Source organism: Mercenaria mercenaria, chromosome 5, assembly GCF_021730395.1.
Source record: "Mercenaria mercenaria strain notata chromosome 5, MADL_Memer_1, whole genome shotgun sequence".
NCBI lineage: Eukaryota > Metazoa > Mollusca > Bivalvia > Venerida > Veneridae > Mercenaria > Mercenaria mercenaria.
The window spans coordinates 7,295,307-7,316,760 of NC_069365.1; the positions used below are offsets into that span (position 1 = coordinate 7,295,307).

A 21,454-nucleotide genomic window follows, 5' to 3' on the forward strand; every position below is an offset into this window, starting at 1 on the left:
CACAAAGGACATATTCTAATTAAGTAACGTATGTACCAATAAGCTGCATCTGGCGAAAGAATGCAATATAAAGTAATGTACATAAAGAATTATTCAAAAGTCATTTTAAGATGCTTGTTAACTAAGCAATGTAACCTAATACTTATTGTGTAACTTTGAAAAGTTTGTCAATCTTAAGTGTTAATGTAACGTAGATAGTCAGTGGTAGACAGTCATTGCTCAACGTGTGGTAAATTGTGGGAGAAGGCATTTTATTCATTAAAGTTATGTAAAAGCGACTTGTAATAAGAACTCACAAATATAAATAAAATCGAATTGTACATGTGTTATGCAGTACATTGTTTCAAAAGTAAATATAAGTATCGGTACATATATTACCATGAAAGCATGCTGAAATAAAACAAGAGGACTGCCCTACGGGTGCAGATGCTCACCTGATTTTTTTGTCTCTGTATAATAGAAGTATTGTCATACCCATGATATTTTAAGTTCAAAAGGGGTCGTAATTCTTGCAAAAAACAATGTAGAGTTACTGTACTTGCAGCCTTAAACGGCGAATAACTGCTCCAAGTTTTAAAGCAATGACTTTGACTATTAATGAGAAAAGTTGACCTAAACGCAAACTTTAAGCAAGAAATTTGATATTTTCTAAGCCCAAAAGGGGTCATAATTCTTGCAAAAAGAAGGATTGAGTTATGTTTCTTGCTTTACAGGGTCAGTCTTTGATCGTTAATAAGTGTTGCAAGTTTTAGAGCAATAGCTTTTATAGTTTAGGAGAAAAGCTGACCTAAACACAAAACTTGAACAAGAAATCTGATATTTTCTATGTTCAAAATAGGCCATAATTCTTGCAAAAAGCAGGATGGAGTTATGTTTCTTGTTATACAGAGTCAGCTTTTTATGGTTAACAAGTGCTACAAGTTTTAAAGCAATATCTTTGATAGTTTAGGAGATAATTAACCTGACCATAAAACTTAAATAAGAAATTTGATATTTTTAGTCCAAAAGGGGCTATAATTCTTAAAAATAGCAGAATGGAGTTACGTTTCTTGCTGTGCAGAGTCAGCTATTAATGGTGAACAAGTGTTACAAGTTTTAAAGTAAAAGCTTTAATAGTTTAGGAGAAAAGCTGACCTAAATATAAAACTTAACCAGGCAACGCCGACGCAGACGCCAATGCCGATGACGATCAAGTGATGACAATAATTTTCAAACAAGAGCTGTCACAGAAGACAGCGCGCTCGACTATTTCGATGCTGGATAGTAAAACTTGGCATATCTGAGGATACTGGAGCTGTCACAAGAGTGATTCCAATGGTAGATGAAGATATTGCACAATAGCCTGAGTCAAAAATATTAAGTAATAAGACAGGTAAAGATAAAGTGTATCAAACACTATATAACTATATTCTAAGCAAAAAGGGGGCATAATTCATTAAAAGATTGGTGCAAAAGTTGTGGGTGATGATGTGGAACAACTTCTTCAAGTTTGAATTAAATATGCATTTCATAATTATAACTGAGATATAGTGAAAATGCATCAAAATTAACCTTAAATTCTAAGTAAAAGGGGCTTAATTCATGAAAAAAATGTACTAGAGTTATGCACCTTGTGTCATATGATGTGGATGATAATGTTGAACAATTATTTTAAGTTTGAATCAGATCCATTCAGCAATAACAGAGATAGAGTGAAAGTGCTTTAAAACTTTAACCTGAAATTCTAAGTACAAAGGGGGAATAATTCATGATAAAATTGTGCCAGAGTTATGCACCTTTCTTCATATGATGAGGGTGATGATGTTGAACAACTATTTTAAGTTTGAATCAGATCCATTCAGTAATAACACAGATAGAGTGAAAGTGCATCAAAACTTTAACCTGAAAATCTAAGTGAAAAGGGGGACAAATCACAAAATATTGGTACCAGAGTTATGACCCTTAGGTCAGATGATGTGGGTGATGATGAGGAATAACTATTTTGAGTCTGAATCAAATCCATTAAGTAATTACAGAGATAAATAGAAAAAAGAGAAAGTGTAAAAACAAAAACTTTAACCAAAGTTGGGACGCGGAAAGACGCCGACGCCTGGTCAAGTAGGATAGCTTTCCTTATACTTCGTATAATCGAGCAAAAAATCAGATGAGCCAAAAAGGAACCCCATATTCTATAACAATGCTTACGATATCTGTGTTAAATTATATACAAACATTTAAATATGCAGACAAAGGGAATATACAACTATCAAAGATCATATGTTGTGCAGTACATGATATATATTGATGATAACATAAGTGCCAACGAGCTGATTTAACAAGTACATAATACGGTACATATTAATCTTTATGTCTAAAGTATTGATTGTGACCATCTGCTGATATATTTTCTATATAACTGATCAATCCCTTACGCAAGTAGGGTACCACAAACCTTTTGACAAAAGCTTTGTAACGATCAACTGATGCCAGTAACGTAAGTACTATTTAGACCACTGAATAGAAAGTAATGTCATTTAGTGTTTAACAATATGGTTCAGACAACTACATTCTATAAAGGGAGATAATTTAAAAATGAGCGAGATAGACTCATCATTTAATTAACTTCAGTTTCTTTCAGTGGTCTTTATCGTTGTGTGAAATTTCAACAAAAATGATTGGTTAAATTTAGAGTTATTCTTTGGAAAAGAACTGTTATATGTAAGTTTAATAAAGGGAGATAATTCAAAAAGTAAGCTAGATAAATTTATTGTACCTGTACAAAGCACTTTTCCTTAATGTCCTTAATCTTTGTATGAAGTCTGAATGAATTCCATTTATCACTTTTGGATAACATATTAATAGTATCTATAGATGACATTGTCTCAACGTAAATAGATAAAGTGCACGACCTTTGACCCTAATTTCAGACATTGTTTCTATTTTGTCATGTTCTCTTTTAGCTTTGCATCAATTCTAAGTGACTAAAAATAGTTTCATAATACATTTAGGGTACAATTTTCCAGAAATATTGCCAGTACATAATCATTGAAAAAAAAGGCTACACAAAAAAGTTGCAAAATCAGAATTTCATAGCATGACCTTTTGACCCCTCTAATTTACATAAAACATCGTTATATTTTTTGGAGACAGCTATCAAAGTAACCGGTAAGGTTCAAGCTTCAACATATATGTTGTCTTCGGGCATTAACATGCCGGCCCTCATAAAATGATTTCTAGAGCACTTTTGTCACTGAAACCACCAGACTAATTGTTCTTTTAGCCACGTAAGAGAAAAATAGCCACATAAAAGCCTTACCGAATGAATGACATCAAAGAAAAAGTACAGTTACCTATTGTTCCTATAGCCACCTAAGTATGCAAATGTGAGCTCGGACAGACAGACAGACAGACAGACGGATGGACGGAATGACGGAAAAGTGCTTCCTATAGTCCCCGAAACTGGTTTTCAACCAGTAGGGGACTAATAAATTTACATAAAACTGGATAGATACTGCTTTAATTTCATTTATGTCTTTTGTGAAAAATCTTAAAGGTGGTCAATCACATTTAATCAACATTTAATCACATTTTTTACTTTTTGTATATTCTGGTAGAGAATTATTTAAGGAACAAAAAGACCGATTACATAGAGTTAGATTCTTATTTGAAATGTATATTTTATTATTTTTATAAAATTTTGTAATTACTCCCCTTTAATATGAAAGTATATAAAAAGCTGGGTATTTCTTTTCATTTCGATACAATGTCTAGTTTTACATTTGCATTTGATAGACATATCAACTATTGAACAATCTGAACCAAAATGCAAGTTTTAAAGCTGTGTGTAGCTTCTGAATTCATTTATTTCCAATCTATCTTGGTTGCGCAACCAAGATAGGCAAAGGGAGGTAATAATAATTTTTCAAACTTGAGTTTCTAATGAATTCCATCTAAATACATAATTTTTAATGCAAATATTTTACAAATATATTACAATATGTCTAATATTTATACATTTCCTTAGGCAAAGTATGTTTATCAAATTTATACTTATGATAAAATAACTCTATCTTGGTTGGGCAACCAGGATAGGAAAATGAAATTTTAAAAATACCTCCAGTGAAAATCTAATTTGTATTAAGTGTTAAGTGAACATAAATGAGTGTAAATGATCAGATGCTAAAGTTTCGAACAAATCCGTTACATGGCCAAAATCTGATTATCCACCTTTAAACCCATGACGAAAACTACAGTATCTCAACTGCATCTAATGTTTATATATAGAAAACTTTGTTTTTGTTGTAAATTAAGTACATTGTCAATTCAGTGAATATAAAGTATTAAATGTGTTATTAAAACTAGCTTATTATAATATCATATACTTGTTTAGCTGAAAATGAACAGCGTTTATAGTTCAAGGTTTATTTGAACAACCAGATTACTATACAACATGTTGACTTTATCTTTCATATCAGCATCATTAATTAATCAAGTTATCATGTTTTGGCAGAACAAAAAAAAACCTTTTCTAAAAACAGCGTTTTAATCTGACCCCTCAGTGATGACATAATCTTCATATTGATCACTGCAAGATTTAGTAGATTGCATGATGGACAGGCAAGTGGATGGACATCAAAAAAGCACATATTTTTTTTCTGGAATTTATGATTTTGAGTGATCTGTCAACAACAAGAGAGCCCTAGCTGAAGGCCCTGCATGGCTCACAAGACCTAGTTCTAATATCTAGTCTAGTATCTAATTTGGCCTAGACTTCATAGACAAACATTTGACCATGTTTTATGTAAATCAGGTTAACCAAGTTTTTCAATGAACTGACCTAGTGACATGGTTTTTAACTTTAGGTACCCCATTTTTGAACTGGAAGACAAACATTCTGACAAAGATTTACAAAGTGTTAACAAAGTTTCTCTACCATTTGACTTTGTGACCTAGTTTAATACTAAGTTTTGAATGTGACCTACATTTTATACTTTATAGACACAAACATTCTGACAAAGAATTATGATGATCAAATAGAAAATGTGGTCTTAAGAGTGTTAATAGGTTTACCAAGGCTTGGCCTATTGACCTAGTTTCCACCTAATGTAGCTGAGTTTTGAACTTAATCTAGATTTTACATAGACAAACATTTTAACAAAGTTTTAAGAAGATCTAACAGAAAATCTGGCCTCAGGGTGTATCTATGATATGAACTAGTGATCTAGCTTTTGACCTCAGGTAACCCAGTTTTGATCTTTGCTCAAGAATTCATAGACAAATATGCTGACAAAGTTTTAAGAAGGTAAAACAGAAAATGTGGCATCTAGAGTGTCAACAAGGTTTTTCTATGATTTGACCAAGCGATCTACTTTTTTGTCTCAGGTAACCCAATTTGAATTTGTCCTAAACTTCATTCTGACAAAATCTCATAAAGATGAGGTAGAAAATGTGGCCTCTAAAGCATTAACAATGTTTTCCTATTAACTGACCTAGTGACCTAGTTTTTGCCTCAGATGACCCAGTAATGAATTTTTCTGAGACTTTCTTGAGAGTAATATTCTGAGCAAGTTTCATTAGGTTTGGCCAAAATTGTGACCTCTATAGTGTTATCAGTCAAATTGTTGACAATGCACAACAGATTACAGAAGGCACATGAGGATAGATGACAGACATAGGGTGATCACTGTTAGCCTCACAGCATTTCATTAAACACACTGCAAATGTTTTCCATGATCTACATTTCCATATGCTATTTTGTAAATGAAACATATGTAGAAATGACCGAGATTATTTAAACTTTTATTTGGATTTCACATTATTTTTCTTTAACTTATTTTGAAATTATATGCTCAATTTCAACACGTACTCGAACTCCATTTTAACTTTTAGCCTGCTGGCGGTAAATGATTCTGCCTCTGTGACCAGTGCAGACCATGATGAGCGTGCACATTCGCTCAGCAAACTTTCAGTGAATACCCCTTTGAATAATAAGTGGTAGTGCTCAAATTGAATGACAGACCAGTCCATTTTAGAAATTAAGCAGGGTAAAGGTTAAGATCTTGTAACTTTCGCTCCTGCAAAAAGGATAAATTTTTTTATAATACATCTGAAATTTTATAGTTGCTTTAGTCTGTTACAAACAAGTCCTGATCAATAATTGATCAAAGACCTGCTCTTAACCTTTTGTCAATAAACAATTGCATTATCGGCTCATATATATATGAACATACATGATACAAACAGTTTAAATATCTTACTACAATGTGCAAAAATTTTGAATTGACAACCAAATGTGTGAAAAATTTCAACACCTGTGCTCCAGTTTGCTGATAGCAACAAAGAATAGATTAATACTCAGGGACCAAAAGTCAATCTCAAGTGAGTCAGTTATTAATGGTTGACCCAGCCATGGACATTTCATAAAGAAAATAGAAGGAAAATGAACATGACCACAAAGATTACTTGGATGAACCCAGGTGCTCAAGTAATTCTTGTTCAAGCAAATACTGTTTCACTGTAACATCTAAAATTCTTTCAGTTTTCATCAGAACTTCAGCATTAATTATTCTTGCATACCATACTGGAATTTCCAGAGTTTTCATTGCTGTTTCTTGCACTATAAATGCCATCAAAATGGACTACTAGCAGATTTGTGTATTATTTTTATGAATGCAATACAGATCAGGATACAATCAAATACCTGAATAACTGCACTTTGTTCCTTACGGTAATAATTCTATTTTCAACATAAATCTATCATATAAGAAATACACTACAGATAGTTTAGATAAAGCATAACTTTGCATTGTTATGCACTTCTATAATGTAATTTGTTTACAGAAGTACATTTCCATTGAAATACCCTTCTACAAGACAGAAGTACTGAAGAAAGTGATTTATTTGATTTAATCCTTCTATTCTATGTATGATATGGCATGCTAAATAAAAACCACTGGTGCTACCACTTCCTTCCCCTATAGTTATATATTACTTGCTGATAATGCAAGGCTAAGTACACATTCACATGATCTTCACTGTTAGGAAATCAAAACAAGAAAAGTTATGTCTAGATGCTGATATTACCAGAAAAGCAAAAGCCGTCAGAGGAGATTGAATATTCTGAATAGAGTATGTTTGAGAAAACTAGGGCCATCACTAAAGAACCTAATACCCTTACAATACTGCTTTGTCAAAAGAAGCAAAACATGTCATTGTAATATTTTCCTCAACAAGATAAATTCAACAGGTAAAGAAACTTTTGGGAAATGGGTGCCCGTATCTTTGTCCATCTAAGAAAAAAAACAGGAGCTGGCTAACTAGAGCATGCTAAACTATCTGAGACCCTTCAACATAATACTAGATTATATAGAAAAGCTTTACCTAAACTAAAAGATGCTTTTGTAGAAAAGCACAAGTCTCCCCCAAAGCATAGTAGTAATCGGCAAGAAGTAAATAGGGGTCAGGAGCGAAAGTCAAAGAGACACTGATGGTTTGCTTAGTGACTGAAATGCAATAGGGACCATCTACTCGGCATGTCCAATCATCCAATGTCGTTCCAATCTTCTGGGTCAATGGGTTCTCAAGTTATGGATTGGAAACAGTTTTCCATGTTCTCAACCCTTGGAAACAGTTTTCCATGTTCTGGCCTCTGTGACCTTTGATAGAGTGACCCCAAAAACAAAAGGGGTCATCTACTCTGTAAGTCCTATCACCCTATGAAGTTTGAAAATTCTGGGTCAAATGACTCTCAAGTTGTTGATCAACAAGAGTTGTCCAAGACAGCCAAGCTCGACTATTCGAAATATTGTCACAGAAGCAGGAAATTATTACCCAAGATGTTAAATATCAAAAGAGTTTTAAGTTCAAAAGGGGACATAATTTGACCAAAATACATATCAGAGTTATGGGACTTGATGTTATCAACTAGTCTTATAACCCCGAAAAAACGTGATGTTTCAATTCAATATCTGCATTAATTTTGGGGATAGTAACTTGCATGTAAAACTTTAACCAGAATTTTCTAAGTCCAAAAGGGGGCATAATTTGCTCAAAATACATGTTAAGAGTTATGGAACTTGACCCAGTGAGGTTGGTTATTGACCTAGAAAAAGAAACAAGAGCTGTCCGTAAGACAGCCAAGCTCGACTATTTGAAATATTGTCACAGAAGCAGGAAATTATTACCCAAAATGTTAAATATCAAAAGAGTTTTAAGTTCGAAAGGGGACATAATTTGACCAAAATACATATCAGAGTTATGGGACTTGATGCTATCAACTAGTTTTATAACCCCGAAGAAACATGTTAGGTTTCAATTCAATATCTGCATTAGTTTTGGAGATAGTAACTTGCATGTAAACTTTAACCAGAATTTTCTAAGTCCAAAAGGGGGCATAATTTGTTCAAAATACATGTTACGAGTTATGGAACTTGACCTAGTTAGGCTGGTAATTGACCTAGAAAAGGAATAAATAACATTCAAAGCTATATGCCTTTTGGTAATAGCTGTATGTACTTGCATGCAAAACTTTAACCAGAATTTTCTAAGTCCAAAAGGGGGCATAATTTGCCCAAAATACATGTCAGAGTTATGGGACTTGATTCTATCAACTAGTTTTATAACCCCGAAGACACATGTGAAGTTTCAATTTAATATCTGTATTAGTTTTGGAGATAGTAACTTGCATGTAAAACTTTAACCAGGATTTTCTAAGTCCAAAAGGGGGCATAATTTGCCCAAAATACATGTCAGAGTTATGGGACTTGACCCAGTGAGGTAGGTAATTGATCTAGAAAAAGAAAAAATAAGTTTCACATCTATATGCCTTTTAGTAATAGCTGTATGTACTTGCACGCAAAACTTTAACCAGAATTTTCTAAGTCCAAAAGGGGGCATAATTTGCCCAAAATGAAGGTCAGAGTTATGGGACTTGGTGCTATAAACTAGTTTTATAACCCCAAAGACGCATGTGAATTTTTAATTCAATATCTGCATTAGTTTTGGAGATAGTAACTTGCATGTAAACTTTAACCAGGATTTTCTAAGTCCAAAAGGGGGCAAAATTTGCCCAAAATACATGTCAGAGTTATGGGACTTGACCCAGTGAGGTAGGTAATTGATCTAGAAAAAGAAAAAATAAGTTTCAAATCTATATGCCTTTTAGTAATAGCTGTATGTACTTGCACGCAAAACTTTAACCAGAATTTTCTAAGTCCAAAAGGGGGCATAATTTGGCCAAAATGAAGGTCAGAGTTATAGGACTTGGTGCTATCAACTAGTTTTATAACCCCGAAGACACGTGAAGTTTCAATTCAATATCTGCATTGGTTTTGAAGATAGTAACTTGCATGTAAAACTTTAACCAGAATTTTCTAAGTCCAAAAGGGGGCATAATTTGCTCAAAATACCTGTTAGAGTTATGGAACTTGACCCAGTGAGGCTGGTAATTGACCTAGAAAAAGAATAAATAAGTTTCAAAGGTATATGCCTTTAAATGATAGCTGTATGTACTTGCATGCAAAAACTTAACCAAAGTGTGACACCGACGCCAGGGTGAGTAGAATAGCTAGACTATTCTTTGAATAGTCGAGCTAAAAATGGTTTTCCATGTTCTGGCCCCTGTGACTTGACCTTTGTTCAAGTGATCTCAAAATCATTATGGGCCATCTTCTCTGCACATCCAACCAGACTATGAAGTTTCAACATTCTGGGTCAAGCAGTTCTTAAGTTATTGATCAGAAACAGTTTCCCATGTTCAGGCCCCTGTGACATTGACCATTGATCGAGTGACCCAAAAAAAATAAAGGTCATCTTCTCTGTAAGCCCTATCACTCTATGAAGTTTGAAGGCTCTAGGTCAGATGGTTCTCCAGTTATTGATCGGAAATGAGGTGTGATGGATGGACGGATAGGGCAAAAACATGTAACAAGTGACCCAAACAGGCCTAAGCTGCTCACCTGACCAGGTTTGATGAACATCAATTGGTAATAAGGTACAGTTACCTGCCCTTCGTTACCCAACTAAAGGAAGTGTATCTGAGAGAAAAGAGGTCCCTCATTTCATGATGGATTTGATTGTAAATAGATATCTTGAGCTTCTGTAAGTAGCCAAATTTTATAGATCTGATGTAAATGAAGAGAAAGGGGTAAAACATTGCTGGAAAATCATGTGTTTTTTTTTTGCAAATGACTGTCTGCAGATTTGTACAAAAAGTAGGCTGAACCACTTCACTTTCTAAAAATGCAATACACTATTCATTCTGACAGATGTGAAGAGAAAAGTAGCAGGCCACTTAAAAGTGATTTTAGTGTTTCTCTCGGATAGATTTCTAAAGAGAAGGTATTTGCATTTGTCTTCAGAACATTGTGTCAAAGCCTTGCATTGATATATTTGTATGTAACCCTATGGGAAATTAATTGTACTTTTGGGCAAATAAGCAATTTATTAATTTTTTGTGATGGGCCCAACATGCATAATCATTTAAACAAACTTTAGGGATGTCACAGATAAAATTTAGAGATTCACAAGAAGAAGTTCTTTATAATAGTTTTTTTCTATCTTTAGCTCTGGGGAACAAACTTGAGCGAGGTGCATACAAGGATGTTACAGAATGAGACTGTCTCTGATACAGTTACAGCAAGTGGTTGAAGAAGTTGTTTAAACTTTTGTTTTTAGCTCTGGCAGCCCCGAGAAGGAACCAAGCAAAACAATTTGAATGAAACTGAGGAAAGACCACACCAGGATACTGCAAAGCAAGTTCGGTGAATGTCGTTCCAATCTTCTGGGTCAATGGGTTCTCAAGTTATGGATTGGAAACAGTTTTCCATGTTCTCGCCCCTTGGAAACAGTTTTCTATGTTCTGGCCTCTGTGACCTTTGATTGAGTGACCCCAAAAACAAAAGGGGTCATCTACTCTGTATGTCCTATCACCCTATAAAGTTTGAAGGTTCTGGGTCAAATGACTCTCAAGTTGTTGATCAACAAGAGTTGTCCATAAGACAGCCAAGCTCGACTATTCGAAATATTGTCACAGAAGCAGGAAATTATTACCCAAGATGTTAAATATCAAAAGAGTTTTAAGTTCAAAAGGGGACATAATTTGACCAAAATATATATCAGAGTTATGGGACTTGATGTTATCAACTAGTCTTATAACGCCGAAAAAACGTGATGTTTCAATTCAATATCTGCATTAATTTTGGGGATAGTAACTTGCATGTAAAACTTTAACCAGAATTTTCTAAGTCCAAAAGGGGGCATAATTTGCTCAAAATACATGTTAAGAGTTATGGAACTCGACCCAGTGAGGTTGGTTATTGACCTAGAAAAAGAAACAAGAGCTGTCCGTAAGACAGCCAAGCTCGACTATTTGAAATATTGTCACAGAAGCAGGAAATTATTACCCAAAATGTTAAATATCAAAAGAGTTTTAAGTTCGAAAGGGGACATAATTTGACCAAAATACATATCAGAGTTATGGGACTTGATGCTATCAACTAGTTTTATAACCCCGAAGAAACATGTTAGGTTTCAATTCAATATCTGGATTAGTTTTGGAGATAGTAACTTGCATGTAAACTTTAACCAGAATTTTCTAAGTCCAAAAGGGGGCATAATTTGTTCAAAATACATGTTACGAGTTATGGAACTTGACCTAGTGAGGCTGGTAATTGACCTAGAAAAGGAATAAATAACATTCAAAGCTATATGCCTTTTGGTAATAGCTGTATGTACTTGCATGCAAAACTTTAACCAGAATTTTCTAAGTCCAAAAAGGGGGCATAATTTGCCCAAAATACATGTCAGAGTTATGGGACTTGATTCTATCAACTAGTTTTATAACCCCGAAGACACATGTCGTCGCCTCAACGCGAAACTAGTCTATGTGTATATAGAAATAGAAGCAGATAGACTAGTTTCGCGTTTAGGCCACGATGTGAAGTTTCAATTTAATATCTGTATTAGTTTTGGAGATAGTAACTTGCATGTAAAACTTTAACCAGGATTTTCTAAGTCCAAAAGGGGGCATAATTTGCCCAAAATACATGTCAGAGTTATGGGACTTGACCCAGTGAGGTAGGTAATTGATCTAGAAAAAGAAAAAATAAGTTTCACATCTATATGCCTTTTAGTAATAGCTGTATGTACTTGCACGCAAAACTTTAACCAGAATTTTCTAAGTCCAAAAGGGGGCATAATTTGCCCAAAATGAAGGTCAGAGTTATGGGACTTGGTGCTGTAAACTAGTTTTATAACCCCAAATACGCATGTGAAGTTTCAATTCAATATCTGCATTAGTTTTGGAGATAGTAACTTGCATGTAAAACTTTAACCAGGATTTTCTAAGTCCAAAAGGGGGCATAATTTGCTCAAAATACATGTTAGAGTTATGGAACTTGACCCAGTGAGGTTGGTAATTGACCTAGAAAAAGAATAAATAAGTTTTAAAGGTATATGCCTTTAAATGATAGCTGTATGTACTTGCATGCAAAAACTTAACCAAAGTGTGACGCCGACGCCGACGCCAGGGTGAGTAGAATAGCTAGACTATTCTTTGAATAGTCGAGCTAAAAATGGTTTTTCCATGTTCTGACCCCAGTGACTTGACCTTTGTTCAAGTGATCTCAAAATCATTATGGGTCATCTTCTCTGCACATCCAACCAGACTATGAAGTTTCAACATTCTGGGTCAAGCAGTTCTTAAGTTATTGATCAGAAACAGTTTCCCATGTTCAGGCCCCTATGACCTTGACGACTGATCGAGTGACCCAAAAAAAATAAAGGTCATCTACTCTGTATGCCCTATCACTCTATGAAGTTCGAAGGCTCTAGGTCAAATGGTTCTCCATTTATTGATTGGAAATGAGATGTGATGGATGGACAGACAGGGCAAAAAAATGTAACAAGTGACCCAAACAGGCCTAAGCTGCTCACCTGACCAGGTTTGATGAACATCAATTGGTAATAAGGTACAGTTACCTGCCCTTCGTTACCCAACTAAAGGAAGTGTATCTGAGAGAAAAGAGGTCCCTCATTTCATGATGGATTTGATTGTAAATAGATATCTTGAGCTTCTGTAAGTAGCCAAATTTTATAGATCTGATGTAAATGAAGAGAAAGGGGTAAAACATTGCTGGAAAATCATGTGTTTTTTTTTTGCAAATGACTGTCTGCAGATTTGTACAAAAAGTAGGCTGAACCACTTCACTTTCTAAAAATGCAATACACTATTCATTCTGACAGATGTGAAGAGAAAAGTAGCAGGCCACTTAAAAGTGATTTTAGTGTTTCTCTCGGATAGATTTCTAAAGAGAAGGTATTTGCATTTGTCTTCAGAACATTGTGTCAAAGCCTTGCATTGATATATTTGTATGTAACCCTATGGGAAATTAATTGTACTTTTGGGCAAATAAGCAATTTATTAATTTTTTTGTGATGGGCCCAACATGCATAATCATTTAAACAAACTTTAGGGATGTCACAGATAAAATTTAGAGATTCACAAGAAGAAGTTCTTTATAGTTTTTTTCTATCTTTAGCTCTGGGGAACAAACTTGAGCGAGGTGCATACAAGGATGTTACAGAATGAGTCTGTCTCTGATACAGTTACAGCAAGTGGTTGAAGAAGTTGTTTAAACTTTTGTTTTTAGCTCTGGCAGCCCCGAGAAGGAACCAAGCAAAACAATTTGAATGAAACTGAGGAAAGACCACACCAGGATACTGCAAAGCAAGTTCGGTGAAGACCCATCAAATGGTTCATGAGAAGTTGTTTGAAAATTTTTTCCTACTGATTGCTCCGGCAGCCTCTAAAAGAGGCTAAACTGAAATGTTTAAATAAGTTTGAAAAAGTACCATACAAGGATACAACATGCCAAATTTGGATCCATCAAGCAATTCATAAGAAGTTCTTTTTAGGTGTTTCCAATATTTTGCTCTGGCACAAGAACCATCTTCACAAATTTGAGAGGACCATACATGGATGCTACAGACCTAATGATTCATGAGAAGCAGTCATTCAATGTTTTTCTTTTTTCAGATGTCAAAACATTACAAGAGTTTAAAAATGTTCAGTATTGTAATAGTTCCTAAAAAACCTTAAAAATTAAACTTTCAGTGAAAAGTGGGCATAATTTGCCAACATGTAAGCCAGATTAATGAAACTTGCCAACAGAGGTCATGTCACAATACCAAAAATATGAGTTAGAAAAAAATTGGTCTATCAGTTTCTGAGAAACATGCTGACATGCAAAACTTTCATAAAATTTTATGTTTTGCCAAAATATAAGTAACAGTTATGAAACCTGCTCTGTGAGATCATGTTAGAGTTCTGATGATTTCAGGATATTTTCAATCATAAATTGTGTAGACAACACATTAGGTAGCCTCTCTTTCAAATCACAGGGTTACGGCACCATTATCAAAAAAGACAGCATACACAAATTGTTACCAGTCGCTAACCTATACATATAAATTTTATTAACTCAATTAATGAAACTGTAATTGTTATTGTATCCCCCATGTATTAAACAGAAATATTACATCAGTGTAAATGGTATTTTTCACATGTGCTGTCAGAACATAAAATTACCAGCAAAAGGTTTTAATTTTCTTGGAAACTCGCAGGTAAATTCCGTTAGTGCGTGAATTGAAAAATAAACAACCAATGAAATGCACATCTCCTTAGAATCAATTGCTTTATTTACATATTTACATATGACACACAACCCTAACTGTTATGTAACTTGTCCAGTGAGGTCATCTCATGTGTGAAGTTTAAAAACATCTGGTACAGCATTTTTTTTTAAAAATCTGCTTACACACAAAACTACATGTATAACCAAAAATTCTTAGTTAACAAGAGCTCGTCGAACACGAAATGCCCCCCTTGATGCATTCAGTAATTGCACAAGGAACAGAAATTATAGGCTCACTGTAAAAAAAAGTTCTACCATTCTGGTTTAATCTGACCTTGACCTTTAACCTATTAACCTAACAGGAGATTACAGAGTGATCTTGGCGCCAGCCACTGAGCCATTTTTGAATGTTCCAAATTTCAAGACTAGCTCAAGGTCAAAATCAATGTCAAATTTCATTTCGGTACAAAACAATGTGTATGTGGTCCAAATCTAAAAGCTGTGGCTTGAGAAATGTGAAAGCAGGTCACTAGATCAATTTCAAGGTCAAAGTTCATTTCGGTAGACAGAACTATGCATGTGCTTCAAATCTGAAGGCTGTAGCTTGAGAAATGTGAAAGTAGGTAATAGGTAAAAATCAATGTCAAATTTCTATTCAGAACACAAAAATATGCATGCGGTCCAAATTTGAAGCCTGTAGCTTCAGAAATGTGAAAGTAGGTCACTATGTCAATCTCAAGATCAAAGTTCATTTCGGTACACAAAACTATGCATGTGGTTCAAATTTGAAGGCTGTAGCTTGAGAAATGTGAAAGTAGGTCACTAGGTCAAAATCAAGGAGAAAATAGGTCACTAGGTCAAGATCAAGGTCAACTCATGTCAAGGTTCATCTTGCCACTCGAAAGTATACATGTGGTCCAAATTTGAATGATGTAAGTTATGGACATGAAGGTTCTAAGTTTTTCCCTATATAGGTCTATATGAACCATATGACCCCTGGGGCGGGGCCATATTTGACCCTAGAGGGATAATTTGAACAAACTTGGTAGAGAACCACTAAATGATGCTACATTACAAAATATCAAAGCCATAGTCTTTGTGGTTTGGACAAGAAGATTTTCAAAGTTTTTCCCAATATAAGTCTATGTAAACCATGTGACCCCCAGGGTGTAGCCATATTTGACCCTAGGGGAATAATTTGAACAATCTTAGTAGAGGACCACTAGATGATGTCATATACAAAATATCAAAGCCCTAGGCCCTGTGGGTTTGGGCAAGAGGTTTTTCAAAGTTTTTTCCTATATAAGTCTATATAAACCATGTGACCCCCGGGGTGGGGCCATATTTGACCCCAGGGAAATAATCTGAACAATCTTGGTAGAGGACCACTAGATTTTGCTACATACCAAATGTCAAAGCCCTAGGCCCTATGGTTTTGGACAAGAAGATCAGAAACCGTTTTAACTGTTCTTGGCCAATGTGACCTTGACCTTTGACCTAATGACCTCAAAATCAATAGAGGTCATCTGCTGGTCATGGCCAACCTAACTATCAATTTTCCTGACACTAGGCCCAAGCGTTCTAGAGTTATTGCCTGGAAACCATTTTACTGTTCCTGGTCACTGTGACCTTCACCTTTGACATACTGACCTCAAAATCAATAGGGGTCATCTGCTGGTCATGACCAACCTCCCTATCAACTTTCGTGACCCTAGGCCTAAGCGTTCTTGAGTTATCATCCGGAAACCGTTTTACTGTTCAGGGTCACTGTGACCTTGACCTTTAACATACAGACCTCAAAATCACTAGGGGTCATCTGCTGGTGATGATCAACCTCCCTATCAACTTTCATGACCCTAGGCCCAAGCATTCTTGAGTTATCATCCAGAAACGGATTAGTCTACATTCCGACCGACAGACCGACCAACTGACCTACCGACCGACATCTGCAAAACAAAATACCCCTCCTTCTTTGAAGGGGGGGCATAAAAACGGGCAAAGTATTGACAGGTAAGAACTAAAGTTGTATAACTTGTCCTGTGAGATCATCTAATGTTTCCAAAGATATTGTGAAAACTGAAAGCAAGGGGAGCGGTGGTCTAGTGGTTAAGGTGTCGGCCGCTCAATCCAGGGGTCATGGGTTCGAGCCCCACTTGGGTCACGACCATGACTTCTCATATGACACCAGTACTGGTTTTTCCAGGAAGCGGACTCGAGAGTGGTTCCAATAAGCTTGAAGCTTTCATCACAATCGAGCTAAAACAAATTAGTATAAACTAAAACTGAAAGCCTTTGGCTTTATGGTTTTTGAGAAACCTGCCTACATGCAAAACCAAAATTTCAAAGTAACATGAGCAGTTTTGACTTTAGCCCAGCAAATAATGTTGAACTATAAACCAGTCAAAAGCACAAACTAAGTCACAGGATGCAACAGAATGAGGTAAAACTGTACTGCTTAAGTCTGTTTCTGAACAATTTTTCAAGCATACTTTGTTACAACAGAATAGTATCATAAATATTCCTCTATGTTTGAATTTATATTTTAGGTTTACATTGGAATATCTTCTAACTGCAAATTCTCCTTCAATATTCTACTCTCTATGTAATTCTATGAGTCACAATGGGCTGGACAGCAAAGTTACAATACAAGGAAACTATTAAAACTACCAGTAGGAAAAGGGTTCACACTCATTAAAGTTTGAAGTCTGAAATGCTAAACTTTCTTTTTTTCTTGGCTATCTCAGGTTCTATATAATGAAACTGGGCAGGAATGTGCATTTGACCCCCAAAGACAGCTCAGCAATATTTTTTTAGTATATATATGTTATCAAAAAATGAAACGACAAACTGACTAGTCTAAATTTCAGACTTTATATGTTGAGGAATATAATGTAAGTATTACATTAAGCATTACCAACCTCTAAATCTGGACAATCCCAGTCTGTTGGGGAGGAAACCATCTCTGTGCCTGTCTTCCCGAGTGGTGTATCCAGATGCCAGCTCAGCTTGCTAGAAGGTAAATCCATCATGAAACGGTTGGTGAGGAAATCGTTACCAAATACAGACAAGCGACTTGATGCTGGTTCACTTGGAGGATTCATGCTCTCCCCGACTCCATGCATGGACGAGACATCATCTCTCGTCTCAGACATAAATTGTTTAAAGTCCTTTTCTCGCGGAGTTGCTTCATTTTCTTTGTTTGACTGCTTGCGGCCTGTTGAGGTAGCAGATTTTGAACTCCTGTAACTTAATTTGGCAGACTTGGTTCTCACATGATCTGTCTTTAAACCATCTCTTGTTTCACTTCTGGGTGTTGACTTTCCAAATCTCTGCTCAAGAAAATTCAGCTTTTTAGACACAGTAATGATCTGTCAACAAACTTAACAATCCAAGAGATTTTAATGAACAAACATTTAAAATGGAAAAGTACTTAATAAAGGTAAATATGCAGATAGTTTTGCCTAAATATTTAAAGAATGTATATATGTAACAACTTTAGTATATATATATTTCATAACGTAAAAACTTCATGATTATTCTGACTCTGACATTTTGCTTTTATCAACATACAAACATGCATCTGAAGTTAATATGAAGGTGAAGAACAGAAAACTGTCACAACAGAACAGAAAACTGTCATAATATGCAAGTTGTTTCTATCTTTTTGCCTGGAATACATTCTTGTAATAACTATTTTAGCAAGTTGGATAATTATTTTTGAAACCTTTCTGATTCCTCCTCAATAGTACGTTTTACATACTTAAGAACATATCTTTAATGTGCAAGTATCCAGAGTCTAATATGTCTTTTGCCCACATGCCACTTGTAAACTATAAAGTTAATTACAGGTTCAGTAGCTACCATATATCCAGAGACTAAAATGTGTCTGTTACCCACAAAAGAGTTGTGAACTTTCAAGTAACTTACTTGAGCTGTGACTAATATTTGTCTGTTACCCACATACCAGTTGTAACCTGTAAAGTTACTTACAGGTCCAGTGGCTAATGTGTTTCTGTTACCCACATACCAGTTGTGAACTACAAAGTTACTTTCAGGTCCAGTGGCTAATGTCTGCCTGTTACCCACATACCAGTGGTGAACTACAAAGTTACTTACAGGTCCAGTGGCTAATGTCTGCCTGTTACCCACATACCAGTTGTGAACTACACAGTTACTTTCAGGTCCAGTGGCTAATGTCTGCCTGTTACCCACATACCAGTTGTGAACTACACAGTTACTTACGGGTCCAGTGGCTAATGTCTGCCCGTTACCCACATACCAGTTGTGAACTACAAAGTTACTTACGGGTCCAGTGGCTAATGTGTGCCGGTTACACACATACCAGTTGTGAACTACATAGTTACTTACAGGTCCATTGGCTAATGTGTGCACGTTACCCACATACCAGTTGTGAACTATACAAGTTACTTACAGGTCCACTGGCTAATGTGTGCCCGTTACCCACATACCAGTTGTGAACTATAAAAGTTACTTACAGGTCCAGTGGCTAATGTGTGCCCGTTACCCACATACCAGTTGTGAACTATAAAAGTTTCTTACAGGTCCAGTGGCTAATGTGTGCCCGTTACCCACATACCAGTTGTGAACTATAAAAGTTACTTACAGGTCCAGTGGCTAATGTGTGCCCGTTACCCACATACCAGTTGTGAGCTATAAAAGTTACTTACAGGTCCACTGGCTAATGTGTGCCCGTTACCCACATACCAGTTGTGAACTATAAAAGTTACTTACAGGTCCAGTGGCTAATGTGTGCCCGTTACCCACATACCAGTTGTGAACTATAAAAGTTACTTACAGGTCCAGTGGCTAATGTGTGCCCGTTACCCACATACCAGTTGTGAACTATAAAGTTACTTACAGGTCCAGTGGCTAATGTGTGCCCGTTACCCACATACCAGTTGTGAACTATAAGGTTACTTACAGGTCCAGTGGCTAATGTGTGCCCGTTACCCACATACCAGTTGTGAACTATAAGGTTACTTACAGGTCCAGTGGCTAATGTGTGCCCGTTACCCACATACCAGTTGTGAACTATAAAGTTACTTACAGGTCCAGTGGCTAATGTGTGCCCGTTACCCACATACCAGTTGTGAACTATAAAGTTACTTACAGGTCCAGTGGCTAATGTGTGCCCGTTACCCACATACCAGTTGTGAACTATAAAGTTACTTACAGGTCCAGTGGCTAATGTGTGTCTGTTACCCACATACCAGTTGTGAACTTTGTGCACTGTCTCTTTCTTTTTCTTTCTCGGTAGGCTATAAATAGAATATAAAGCTTTTCATCAGATTTTAGGTAGATATAACTCATTATTCTTAAATGAAAATTCTGAATTTATCAATTTGCAGTTTTGTTTTCATGATAATTCCAACATCTACTAATTCAAGCAATTTAACTGGTTTAGTTGAGGCATCAAACATAGATGAACCGCTTTTATCATTGAAGTATCCATGCATGTTTCAGTGTTGCATCAATGCCGAAACAGGTATAAGTAATATTTGAAAAAAATACAGTTTTCTTATTTCTGAACGAAACATACAAGTGTGAATAAATTCTTTTCAAAGTCTTTGTTATGAAGTGTAAGATCATGAATTCGCTGAAGTGTTATTTCTAGAGCTCAAAAAGGGCAGGGTGCTGCCTAAAAGGGGCAGGGTATGTGCTGTCCAAAAGGGGCAGGGTGCTCTTTTAGACGTGAAAGTTTCCATAGCAGTAGTTGCATTTCTAGATGTCTATAGTTAATATTGTATTCCATTTATCTTTATTGCACACTTAAAAGAAATGTCACAGAATAAAGTGGTAAACCAGTAACATAGTTTACAAAGGCTTTTTACTTACTTTATAGTTTAGGTTAAACCATTCAAGCCTTTCTCTTAAAAAATGTCACCAAGAATGTCAACTTATTCATGTGAATATGAAATAGTGGAGGGCCTTAATATAAGCTTAATCTTGAAACCAAGATCATGTTGTAAACAACACAGTAAAAGGCCTGTTTCAGGTCACATTGTAAACTAATAATTAACAAAAGTCATGTTGTATTGATCAGGTCTTTCATCAATATTTCATCAACAGAAAAGTGCTGTTACAGGCAGGTAAAGGTTTACTAAAACGCATATCCAAAATATACTATCCGGATACTGGTACACTTCCAGAATGTTGCCTGAAAGTAGTTTTTACTCAGTTTACATGACCCACTAGGGTAAACCAGAGATAGTTCCTCAAATTTTGATGTTTCTCATCATAAAAAATACACCGACAGTCAGCTTTTTTGAAGGAAATATGGAAAAACTGCATACGACATTGGGAGTAATAATTAAGACTCGTGAACGGACATTCTAAACTTACTTTTACTTTCCATATTCATTAAAATTTGTGCATTTCCTAGTTGAAATTACAGTAGAATCAAACTGCACTGAAATATACTTGTTATTATACTAAACAACGGTCTAATTTAAATTTTGCACAAAGAAATCTAGGGCACTTTTCACGTGCTTGGTAATCAGCTGGCTGCTTATGAACGCCTTTTTGACATTACACAGGCCCCATTACTCTTTATCAATTAGTTTTAACATTTCATTGATTCTCATTACCTGTGTGCACTCGCCGTGACGTAATTTGCTGATCAAAAAATTGTCGAGGCATGTCAACAGGGAAATTGGTGGGATTTAGCAGAAGATCAAAGGCAAGAGGGCACATTTTAAGGGCAGCGTGGCGGCAGTAAAAAAGGGCAGGGCGGGCGCCCCGCTGCGTCGCTCTAGAAATAACACTACGTGACTGATTCAAACTTCTGAATATAATGAATGGGAATTTTACTAGTTTGTTTG

The 21,454-nt window shown here is 35.7% G+C and overlaps 1 protein-coding gene across 16 annotated transcripts in view; it reads right to left on the reverse strand.

Annotated features, from left to right (window-relative positions):
- Positions 1-21,454, reverse strand: part of LOC123556357 (uncharacterized) — a 148,609-nt gene that overhangs the window by 114,142 nt on the left and 13,013 nt on the right. For all 16 annotated transcript variants that reach the window (XM_053542589.1, XM_053542588.1, XM_053542579.1 and 13 more), the window contains exons 5-6: positions 19,807-19,891; positions 17,531-17,941 (exon numbers count right to left, since the gene is read on the reverse strand). In XM_053542589.1, the coding sequence (XP_053398564.1) occupies positions 17,531-17,941; positions 19,807-19,891 (496 nt within the window). The remainder of the gene's footprint in view (positions 1-17,530; positions 17,942-19,806; positions 19,892-21,454) is intronic.